General features: G+C 44.1%; 1 protein-coding gene across 2 annotated transcripts in view; it reads left to right on the top strand.

Moving 5' to 3' along the window:
- TNFRSF8 (TNF receptor superfamily member 8) overlaps nucleotides 1-12,431 on the top strand; it is a 67,191-nt gene that overhangs the window by 11,119 nt on the left and 43,641 nt on the right. For both annotated transcript variants that reach the window (XM_027843996.1, XM_027843995.1), the window contains exon 2: nucleotides 6,225-6,297. In XM_027843996.1, coding sequence (XP_027699797.1) covers nucleotides 6,225-6,297 — 73 coding nt within the window. The remainder of the gene's footprint in view (nucleotides 1-6,224; nucleotides 6,298-12,431) is intronic.

The raw sequence follows: 12,431 nt of genomic DNA, 5'->3' as shown, positions 1-12,431 counted from the left end.
TCTTTCTTTCTTTCTTTCTTTCTTTCTTTCTTTCTTTCTTTCTTTCCCCTCACCTATATCTCCTGTACCTCTGACAACACTTTGAGTACCGTATTCCATTCTGGACACCATATTTTAGGAAAGACATTGAGAAGCATGAGGGTATCCAGAGAGCAACTATGATAGTTCAGGGTCTGTAGATTTGTGCTCTAGCATATCAAGAGCTGACCTCAAAGCCAGGAAGCCATGGGTTCAAATGCTGCCTCTGACACATCCTGGCTGTGTGTGTGGCCCTTAGCCTTTCAGTGCCCAAGGCAACTCTCAAGGTCATGCCATATGAAAATCATTTGAAGAATGTTTAGCTTGGGGAAGAGATGAGAGCTGTGACTTTGAAGAGAGAATAGCTTTGTTCTGGTTGGCCTCACAGGGCAGAATTAAAGTCAATGAGTGGAAGTTTCACGGAGGTGAATTAAGGCTTGATGTCAGGAAAAGGTTCCTAACTATTCCAAAGTGGAATGGACTGACTCAGGATGTGATGAATTAGCCTCACAATTGTAGAGTTGTAAGGGACTTTAGAGACAGTGGGCCATAATGGAGGGAGCATTGTCTGTGCCGTCAGAGGACCTGCCTCCCTCCCTTACTAGCTAGCCGCCTGAACACATCAATGTCTCTGAACACATCAATCCGCTTCCTAAAATATCTTTAAAATGAAGGGGATTGGTCTGGATAGGATCACAGATTGAGAGCTGGAACCAACCTTGGATAGTATTGATTCTACCCCCTTCATTTTGCAAATGAGGAAACCGAGATTCAGAGAGGTTATAAGCAGGGTTATAGAGTGTCTGACTCAGGATTCAAACCTAGGCTCTTTGATCCCAAATCCAGTGCCTTCCTCTCCCTCCCCCCCTCCCCCACCTCATACCAAGAAAGGAATGGCTAAGGACCACCCAGGGCAGGTACCTTGTACATGGTAGGCAATTAATATATATTTATTAAATTGAATTATTGAGGGAGGTATCCATACCCTCCCCTAGAAGGAGAGGCAGATAGAGTAGGGAAGAAAAACTAGTGGTGTACAGAGCCTGGCCTTTGGGGAGTGGAACCTGGTGATAATTTTTTGGGGGAGTGGTTATCTACCAGTCTGTGAAATAGCCGTCTGGGTTCGTCCTTTTTGCTGGTCCTCTCCTTGGGAGATTTTGCTGAGTGAGATAAGAATAATTTATGTGTAAGCAGACAGGCTAGGAGGGGAAACCCAGTACTAGGCACTCAGGGGAGAGCAAATTTTCCCCATATTCATTTCAAGCTTCATATATCAAGGCAGTGGGGTTGCCTGGGGCTGAGGTCATGTTTGCTGGTCATCTCTTAAGGTTGACCTGAGTTCTCAGGGGCCAGAGCTCTTTGATAAACTTAATATTGGGGTAGAAAATCCCAGTGCAGCATGGGTGAAGTACAGGGGAATCTGTTTGCATGATGTGTTAGCTTAAGATGGTTCCCCCATATACACACTAGCTGAAAAGGAAACCAGAACTCATTTGGACAGTGATTGTGGCTGCCCCAGGGAGATGAAGTGCCAGCCTTGAGCTCCAAAGTTCTCCCTGCCTTTCAGATACTCTTTTAGACTCACTTCTTTCTCTTGGCAGGGGAGATGCCTCTTCCCCTCATCTGGTTGACTTGTACTTACGAGGACATGCCAAAGGACCAAATGGGCCAGGGGTCTGGGGAAGGACCAACAGAACAGGTCCCCTCCCAGGACACCCTGCGCCATCCCCTGCACTCCACCATCCTCATCATGGGGCCAAGTGGATTGAATACTGGACTCGGAGTCAGTAAGACCTCAGCACAAATCCTGCCACAAACACTTACCAGTTCTGTGACCCTGGGCAATTCAACTAATCCCTCTGAATTTCCATGTGTAAAATGAGGGCAATAACATGACTGTTGTGAGATAAAAATGAGATATGGCAGGGGTGGGGAACCTGTGGCCCTGAGGCCACATGTGGCCCTCTAGGTCCTCAAGTGTGGCCTTTTGGCTGAATCCAAAGTGGCCTTTGCCACTGTTGATCACCTTTTCCTCTTAGATACTCTCTCCTCCCTGGGTTTTTACAACTTACTCTCACTCTGTTCACTTCCTATCTACCTGACTGCTCTTTTTCAGTATCCATTTCTGTATCATCCATATCCTGTAACCTAACTGTGGGTGTTCCTCAAAGTTTGGCCCTAGACACTTTTGTTCTCTTTCTGTCTCTCCCTCTGTCTCTCTGTCTCTCTCATTCTCTCCCTCTCCCTCCCTCTTCCCTTTCTCCCTCCTCTCCTCTCCCCCACCCCACTCTCTCTCTCTGTAGCCTCACCAACTTCCCTGGATCTAATTATCCTGAAGAAATCTCGAACTTGATATATCAAAAACTATACCCATTATCTATTCCCCAAAACCCTCCCCTCTTCCACATTTCCCAATTTCTAATGAAAACAACACCATCCTTCTAGTCATCTTGTTTCATAAACCTGACATTATTTCACACTTTCCTCATTCTTCCCTAGAGACAGCTAGGTGACTCAGTGGCTAGCACACTGGGGCTGGATTTAGGAAGACCTGAGTGCAAATATGGCCTCAGGCACTTCCTAGTTGTGTGACCCTGGACAAGTCACAACCATGATCTGCTTCAGTTTCCTCATCTGTAAAATTGTAATGATAATAATAATAATAATAATAATAATAATGGCATCTACTACCCAGGGTTGTTGTGAGGATCAGCTGAGATAACATATAAAATGCTTTGCAAACCTTAAAATGCTATAGAAATGCTGGCTATTAGGTGGATTTCAGAAAATCCTGGAAGGACTTACATGAACTGATGCTGAGTGAAATGAGCAGAACTAGGAGAACATTGTACACAGTAACAGCTACATTGAGCAGTGACCACCTATGATTGACTTAGCTCTATTTCCACTAGTGTGGAAATATGTTTAACATGACTGCACATGTATAGCCTATGTCAGATTGCTTGCTGTCTTAGGGAGGGGAGTGGGGAGGGAGGAAGGGAAGGAGAGAGAAAAATTTGGAAGTCAAAATCTTATAAAAATGAAATGTTGAAAATTGTCTTTAAATGTAATTGGAAAAAATAAAATACTATTAAAATGCTGGCTATTATGTATATAATATATATGTATATATATAATATATGTGTAAATATATATTATAAGCACCTGTTTTCCTATTTGAATGTAAGTTCATTGCTGGTAGAGATCGTTTCCTTCTTTGCCTGTATCTCCAGCCCCTAGAACAGTATCTGACACATATTAGGTACTTAATAAATGTTACTGGATTGATTGAGTCCTCAGTGTTTTGTTTTTTTTTTTATAATAGCCCCAAAGAGATGTACTGGGTACCCTTGAATGTGGGTGTGTACAAGAATGCATCACATTTGCCTGGTACATTATAGATTACAAAGAGAATTTTATAGTTTACAAAGTGTTTTCATAACCAAGATTGAGAAACAGTGAGTATGGTGTGGTAGAGAGGACCTTGGACTGGTTGTCAGGAGAGATCTGGGTTCAGAAAGTGTCTATTACATTTATTATCTGTGTAACCAAGTGAAAGTCACTTCAACTCTTTCAGGCTCTGTTTGTCCATCTGTAAAATGAGGATAACGATCCCCCCAGGGTGATTGGGAGGCTCAAATAATCTGTGTCAAGCTCTTTGAAGCCATAAAATGCTTGATCAACGTCAGGGATTACTATTATTCAATCTTTACAACTGTGATATAAAATTGATATATTGTCTCCATTTTATAGGTCAGGGCACCATAAGATCATAGATCATCTAGTCCAACCCCTATTTTTGCATGTAACCCTCGGCCCAAAGCTCATTTCCATTAAGATTCTCCTGATTGGTGGAGATTGACTACTCAAGGCTTCCGCTTGGCCCTCCCCCCATGAGGGTGTGGGGTAGGGTAGGGTGTCCATGTAGCCTGTGTGTGTCCACGTACAAAAGAGACAATCGAGGCCCAGACAGGCCATAGGATCATAGAATTAGAAGCCATCTAATCTAATCCTCTCATTTTGCAAATGAGGAAGCTGAGGTCAAGAGAGAAAAGTGGTTTGCAAAGGACCCCTAAAATAGTGATAGTGATAATAATAGTCTCTGGAAGGAACCTAAGCTCATCTAATCTGGAGACATTTAACCTTGTGTGTGTGTGTGTGTGTGTGTGTGTGTGTGTGTGTGTGTGTGTGTGTCACAGACCCCTTTGGCAGTCTTGATCTGTGGGCATCTTCTCAAAATAATGTTTTCAAATGCACAGAATAAAACACAGAGGGTTACAAAGGAAAACAAAGATTAGTGAAAAGAATGATGTAATTTTTTTCCCCCTCATCCTAGTTCTTGAAATCTAAAATCTATCCTCTGGTCCCTAGGGGATCCATGGACCCTAGATTAAGAACCCCCTGATTTAACCCAATTTCTTCATTTTGCAGATGGTAAAGCTGAAGCCCAGAGAGGTTAGTGACCTTGAGGCATCTAGGTATCAGGAGATAGATCACTGGGCTTGGACTCTGGAAGACTTGAGTTCAAATCCAACCCTAGGAACTTCCAAGCTGTGTGACCCTGGGCAAGTCACTTAATGGCTTTCTACCTCAATTTCCTCATCTGTAAAACAGAGTATTGGAGAAGGAAATGACAAACTACTCCAGTATCTTTGCCAAGATGGGGTCATGAAGAGTCAGATAATAAAAGCACCTGCCTCTAAAGATTATTGTGAGGATCAAATGAAAGGATATTCTAAAGCTCTTTGCCCTTCAACTTGCAACTATATAAATGCTAGCTAGCTATTTGTTATGGTGACGAGGCTGGTGCGTGGAGTAGCAAAGCTGGTTTCAAAATGAAGTCCTTCAATTACAAATCTCCTTTGTTTTCACTCTGTTGATGGCGCTGCTTTCTTGTGTTAGGAGAGGGTCAGGGAGTATCTGTGACTTCACTGATGTTAGGGACTAGTGATGGAAACCTTCCCCACCAATGCTCACCTGCAGCTTACAGCCTGAGAGAGGGGCCTGGAACAGTGACAGGTGATGTGACTTACCCAGAGTCACACAGCCAGCAGGTGTCAGAGACAGCACTCGGACTCGTAGCCACGTTTTTCCTGGTTCCAAGGCTGGCCTTCTGTCTTCTAGAAAGGCACACAGACTCTCACTAATTTCATAAAGTCTACTAAGATCTCTGAATGCTTCTGTGGTACAAAAGGCTTTTCTCACAAAGGAGGTAGGCACTTACAGGCATTGTTATCCTCATTTTACAGAAAAAGAAACTGAGGCACACCATAGTCATACAACAAGAGTGTCGATTTGAACCCAGGTTGAATCAGATTAAAATATAATTGGGCAATATTTAACAAAATTAATAAAAATACAACACAACATAGATAATGTTAATTTGTAGTTTTCTAAGCCAATGGATCAGGGATCCATTTGTATTTTAATAGGACACCAAGCTACAGCTTGATCACGGCCAGGAAAATGCTTTGTAAATTGTGAAGCCAAGGTCCTCTAAGTGTGGTCTGTGGATCCCTCTGGGTCCCTGAGACCCTTTCAGGGAGTCCAGAAGGTAAAAGCTATTTTTATAATAATGTTGTTGTTTAGTCATTTTTCAGTTGTGCCCAACTCTTTGTGACTCTGTTTGGGGTTTTCTTGGCAAAGATACTGGAGAGGTTTGCCATTTCTTTCTCCAGCTCATTTTACGGAGGAGAAAACTGAGGCAAACAAGTCTAATGACTTTCGCAGGGTTACACAGTAAGTGTCTGAGGCCAGATTTGAACTCAGGAAGATGAGTCTTCCTGCCTCCAGGCCTAGCGCTCTGCTCTATCCACTGTACTACCTAACTATTGCCTATTACATTCCTCTTCCCTTTTCTAACTCCTGTCTGAGTTAGACTGTCTGACTTAAAACTGACAAATTTTAAAAGTATTTGTTTATTAATACATTTCCCCCAACCCCCCTCTCCAGTTCTTTCCCTCTGAGATTGTCTTCCTGTCTTACTGTATGTATCTTTTCCTACATAGTTGTTTGCATGGTGTTTCCCCCATCAGACTGTGAGCTTGGGGGACAGGGACTGTGTTCTTTGTATCCCCAGCACTTAGCACAATGCAGGGCACACAGGAAGCACTTGATACATGCTCTTTGACTTGACTTGATTTGGCAGCTCTCAAACTCTATTGGCCTACCCTGCCTAACCCTCTCTCCCTATGTCTGTCCCCCAGAAACAAGACCCGTGTGAAGCTGGCTTCCACTACAATGAGTCTTATGGGAGTTGCTGCTACCTCTGCCTCTCAGGTAAGGAAGGAAGACCACACAGGTGGGAGCAGCCAGGAAGACGCCTTCCCTGGGGCATCCTGGTCCCTAGCCCCTGAGTGTCTGGGAGACTCAGGATGCACTGAGAAGGCCTTACCAGGTGGGGCAGGGTCATGCTGAGTCATCCCACTGATGTCCAGAGGGAAGTTTTATAGTGCCCTCATTTCTCTGAACTCAAAAACTTCTCCAATCCTTGGATAAGTCCAGTCCTAGACTTCTGGAGCTGGCAGGGCCTTCCAAACAAGGTGAGGACAGGGCAGTGGCTTTAAACTGAGCAAAGCTTCACAAGGAAAGTGGCCTTTGAGGATCTCAAGAGACTGGAATCAGTCCCACCAATGGCGACGAGATCACCCAAATGCATGAGTCAGGGTGAGCTACCAGGAATGGTGAGCAGTCCAGACTGGCTAATGTAGAGACACTCAAATGGGAAGCATGATGCAGATAAGTCTGGGTGCATGTTTTGGAGCCAGAAGGATAGGATCAGGAATTGTAGTTTTTCCTATAGACCAGTGATGTCAAATTCAAATAGAAATGATGGCCATAGATTGACTCAGAAAACCACAAATTAGCATTATCAATGTCGCATTGTATTTTTATTTATTTTGTTAAACATATCCCCATTATGGCTTTGTGGGGCCTGCTGGGATGAGGTGGGAGTGGAGACAGCTGGCAAGTGGTCATTCAGACTCTGCTTGAAACCCAGTGACAGACAGCTCACTACCCTCTGAGGCAGTGCTTTCCACTTTGGGAAAACTCTAATGATTAGAAACTTTTTCCTGACACCAAGCCTAAATTTGATCTCCTATTTCCTCCTTCTGAGGCCAAGCAGAAGCAGTCTAATCCCTATGGGAGAGCACTTCAGATACCTGAAGCCAATTCATGCCTTCGACTTTCTCTTCTCCAGATTTACCATCCAAATTTCCTTCAATTAGTTAGGTAACTTAAGAGGAGAGACAGGTTTGGGTTGATGGGACAGGGGGAGGTGATGTGTTCTCTACCTGGAGAGAGGCACCTGGGTGGTCCAATGAATCAGGAAGACCTGAATTCAGATATGACCTTAGGTAGATGGTAATAATAACCCCTACCTCTTAGGGTTGTTGTGTACTTCCTAGCTGTGTGACCGGGGTAATTCCCTTAACAGCTGTCTGCCTCAGTTTCCCCATCTGTAAAATTGGGATAATAGTAACACCTACCTCCTAGGGTTATTGTGACAATAAAAAGTGCTAGTATTTGCAAAGTGCTTTGCAAACCCTGAAGAGCTATGTAATTGCTGTTAGTTCTAAGGCTCCATATCTCCCTCCTCCTGCCTAGTGCATTGGGCATGGAAGCCATTCAATGAGAGGTTGTGTTGCAGAATGGAAAGAACACCCATGTGGAGTCAGAAGCCCTGGGTTCAAATCCCAGCTCTGGTGCTTCCTAACTATGTAAGTCTGGGCAAGTCACTTCCCCTTTTGGGCTGGGCTTCTGTTTCCTCCTCTGTAAAATGGGCAACTTGAACTTCATGAGTGTCTCTTGCTATTCAAAACCCCACCATAATGTCAATGCTGATTTAACAAGTGTGTGATGGCAGGGAAATGGACCATTTTCCAGAAAGCAAGACGGTGGACCTAGTAATTGCCCACCCTGTATTTTAGTAAACAAGCATTTATGGGATGTTCTAGGACTCTAGGTACTTAGGGTTATCTTCTGTGGAGTAGAGAAAAAACCCCTCCAACCAACCCTCCAATGGTCTCTGCCTTCTAAGGACAGACAGTGTGATCCTGGGGATAAGACAGATCGTATCAGCACACATCAGTATTTCAAAAGGTCTCTGGTTTCATTGTGGGCTTTCCCTCCAGTGATGCAGATCACAGGTCACCAGCACACACCGTACCTCAGTCGAGGGTCTCCCCGAGTAGCCAAGGCCTCAAAGACTTTTCTTTGACCTCAGAGGGCAAAACTTGGAGCAGTGAATGAAAGTCATGGAAAGGTCCATTTAGACCAGATGTCAGGGAAAAAAAACTTCCTAACAACGCAGGCTCTCCCAAAGTAGAAAAGCTACCTGGAGAGTTGGCAGTTTCTTTCTCACCCCTTCTAGGTGTGGGCTTCAAGTGGAGGCGGGCAGAATAACCACACTAAAGGGTGACCTAAGTGGGGATTCTGGAGGTGGTGTTGTGTCTAGGACATGAGACCGGGGGAAGAAGACAGGAAGACCTGAGGTCAACTTGCAAATTGTATTAGCCAATCAGTCAACTGGCCTTTATTAAACGTGTACTGTGTGCCAGGCAATGTGCTAAGCTCTGGGTATACAAAGAAAGGCAAAAGACAATCTCTGCTCTCAAGGAGCCAACAGGGAAAACAACATGCTAACCTCTCGCAGACTCAGTTTCCTTATTTGCAAAATGGGGGATGATAATAGCACCTACCTCCCAGGGTTGTTATGAGGATTGTAGGAGAAGACATATGTAAAACTCTTTGCAAATCTTAGCTAAAGATCCTAGTTATTATTGTTTTTATTATTATTAATAATAGCCCCACCCTCACAAAGCTGTAAAATAATTTGTAAACTTTGAAACTCCATGTAAATACTAGCTATCACTATTTAGGTGCATATTAAGACATAGGATTGAGGGGGCAGTTAGGTGGTGCAGTGGATGGAGCGCCGGCCCTGAAGTCAGGAGGGCCTGAGTTCAAATCCTGCCTCACACCAAACACTTGACACTTTCTGGCTATGTGACCCTGAGCAAGTCACTTAACCAAATTGCCTAACAAAAAAAAAGAAAAGAAAAGAAAAAAGTTGGATTGTAAGCTCCTTGAGAGCAGGGATTGTCTTTTCCCTCTGTATCCCTTGCATTTAACACCGCACTTGGCACATAGTAGGAACTTAATGAATATTTATTAACTGATTGATTGCCTTGAGGGTCCTCCCAATGTCTGGTTCTATGAGTCTTCGAAAAAAATTCATTCACTGTCCAGTCTCCTTGTAAGGAACCCCAAGGCACTTAACAAGGTTGATTATAGGCTCTCTCTAGAAATCCTTCCAGTTTGGGAGACCCTCTCACACTTTGTATTCTGCATGACTTTTAAATGCAATTCAATTCAATTGAACCAGTATCCATTGAGCAACCACTGGGGGGGTAGGGTCCTGAGCTGGGCACTCATTGTGTATGTGAAGACAGAAGAACACCGGCTCCTCTTGGTCTGCTGGCTTTCAGGTTGTAACTTCTGTTAATTTCTGCATGTTGTCCATCACTGCTCCTGCTTTCCCTGTGTTAGAACCATAAACCACGCAATGCTGCCATAGCTAACTAGAAAAAGTGTGTTAGTCAACTCCCCTGGGGCTCTCCTCACCTCCCTGGAACTTGCCCAACCTAAACGCCCCTCCCCTTCCTCCTACCCCACCCCCATATAGGCTGTTTCCCCCTATTAAAGTTGAAGTTCCTTGAGGGCAGGGATTGGTTTGGGTTTTGTTTTGTTTTGTTTTTTTTTATCTCCAGTACTTAGTACAATGCCTGGAACATAGTAGATACTTCATGTTTTGGGTTTGTTTTTTTTTTTCCCCAATTATTTATTTATTTATTTATTTATTTATTCATATTGATTCAAGGTGAAGGTGTATCATGGATATTCAGGTCCTCCTGGAAATTCTCTAGAATTTTGTGCGAGTACTGTGGAAAGATCACTGGAGCTAGAATCAAAGGGTCTGAGTTCAAATCTTGCTTATTCCACTTACTACCTGTGAGATCTTAGTCCAGTAAGCCCCTCAAATTCCCTTGGGCCTCGGGCCTCTCATCTGTTAAGGGAGTTTATTTGTTTTTTGGGGTTTTATTTTGGCTAGGCAATGGGGTTAAGTGATTTGTCCAGGGTCACACAGCTAGTAAGTGTTATGTGTCTGAGGCCAGATTTGAACTCAGGTCCTCCTGAATCCAGGACTGGTGCTCTATCAACTTTGCCACCTTTTTTGCTGCTGTTAAGGGAGTTTAGATGGCCTCTTTTCCCCATGGTAGCAAATGTCCTCTGGGAGCACCAGCCAGAGTCAAGTGACGGGGTGCTGCTCCGCTCTCTCTCCAACAGCCTGCTTCTCAGGAGGACTTTCCAGCACTCTCACCATAGTCTTCCAAAGCAATTGGTTTGCTTATGCCTGCCCTGAAGGGTTTCCTGGACTCTCAAGGCAGCTCTTGGAGGATGATGATGATGATGATGATGATGATGATGATAGCTAACATTTATATAGTGCTTGCTAAGTGCCAGGCACTGTGCTAAGCACTTTATAATTATTGTCTCATTTTATTCTCAGAACAACCTATTGTTGTTCTGAGGTGCTATTATTATCCCTGTTTTACAGATGAGGAAACTGAGGCAGGGAGAGGTTAGGTGATTTGCCCAGGGTAACACAGCTAGTAAGTGTCTGAGGCTGGATTTGAACTCACGTCTTCATGACTCTGAGCCCAGTGCTCTATCCACTGTGCCACCTAGCTGCTCTCTAGTTACTTTCTTCCATCACTCAGACTACATAGCAGCTGGCTTGCCTGACCCTGGGCACCCGCTCTCCACACCTTCCAGCTACCCTCTGCTGCCTTACACCCTAGAACAACATTACCCCGAGGTTGACGGTCTATGAACAATGATAACCTATCTGAACTCATTCCTCAATGATTAACATACCTCTTCCCCTATCCCAGTGATTCTGAACCCCCATCTGCCATCATTCAAATCCCATTCTTAGGACTCCACTGGCTATTTCCGTATTCCTTTCCCTCTTAACCCAAACTCTCCAATGCCCCCACTCTAAGGCTGTCCATCCCTTTCACTGTGTTCTCTGGAATGCCAGCTCCACAGGTGACAAACTTGCTTTCCTCGTATATCTTTTCCTTTTCCACTCCATCCGTATTCTTGCCCTCATTGAGACCTGGTTCCCTTCTGATGACAGTTTTGCTGGCCTCCCTTTCCAGCACTTGATATACTTTCGCTCATAGCCCCCAATTCACTGTCAGTGGTGGGGGAGCTGGAACATTCCTTGTGCCCCATTGCCATTTTCAGGCTTCTCCTCTTCCATTGTTAGTCTAGTAAACTCTCTTCCTGTGAGTTTCATTTAATCTGGATCTACCAATCGAGATTCTTATGGCTGTTGTCTATTGGATGTCTAGGACACTCCTTCCTCAGTTAATTCAGTGCCTGGCTCATAGTCTTTCTTTCCTCCCCAGCTCCTGCCCTCATTCTAGAGGACTTCAACATACATAATGATACTCCTTCAAACATCTTAACCTCAATTTACTTGTTGCCCATGACTTCTTCCTCCACTCCACCCCAGACATCCCACACAGAGATGGTCATACCCTTCATCTCCCCATCATTCACAAATGCACCACTTCTATGTTCATGAACTCTGAAATTTCTTTATCTGATCACAATCTGTTGTCATTCTATCTCTCTCTTTTCCATTTAATCCCCAAATCTGTTCTTTGTCCTCACAATGACTTTTAAACCCTACACCCTTCAGTTCTTTCCCACACTATTACCCTTGCACTGGATACACCTCCCTCCTTTCCCCATCTTGATCCCTTGGTGAACCAGTTCAATTCTACTATGTCATCTTTCTAAATTCCCTTGGCCCTTTATCCTACCAAAAATGGTACCCTGACAAGTTTCAGCCCTGGATTACTTTCACTGTTCACTGCCTTTGTTTCTACACATGTGCTGCTAAAAGAAACTAGAGAAAAAAATGAAATCATTCTGATTGAGTCCACTACTAATTTTTTACATAACTCAAATGGCCCTCACTTCAACCTTTTAGTTCTTTTCTACCTCCTTAATTGACTAACTATCCCATTCACCATGGCAGCTCTTCCTAACCTTTTCATCCCTCTTCAAATGTCCCATGGCTCTCCCTCCATCCATTCTTTCAGCTGAGAATCTTGCTAGAGAGAAAAAAATTGAGGCCATTTGACATAAGATCCCTCTTCTTCCCTCCTCCTCATCTCACATCACCTCAGATGCTACTATTTCCTTCACCGCTGTCTCATGTAACAGGTGGTCCTTCCCCTTGCCAAGGATCATTATCCACCTTTTTTTCTCCAGTAGATATCCCCCCTCTGTCATCCTCACTCTCTCAGTTCAATCTCTCCCTGTCTAGGGGT

Source organism: Vombatus ursinus, unplaced genomic scaffold (genome assembly GCF_900497805.2).
Source record: "Vombatus ursinus unplaced genomic scaffold, bare-nosed wombat genome assembly UNPS02014932.1, whole genome shotgun sequence".
NCBI lineage: Eukaryota > Metazoa > Chordata > Mammalia > Diprotodontia > Vombatidae > Vombatus > Vombatus ursinus.
Note: the sequence above shows the minus strand (reverse complement) of the source record. Positions and strands in the feature narration are given on the sequence as shown.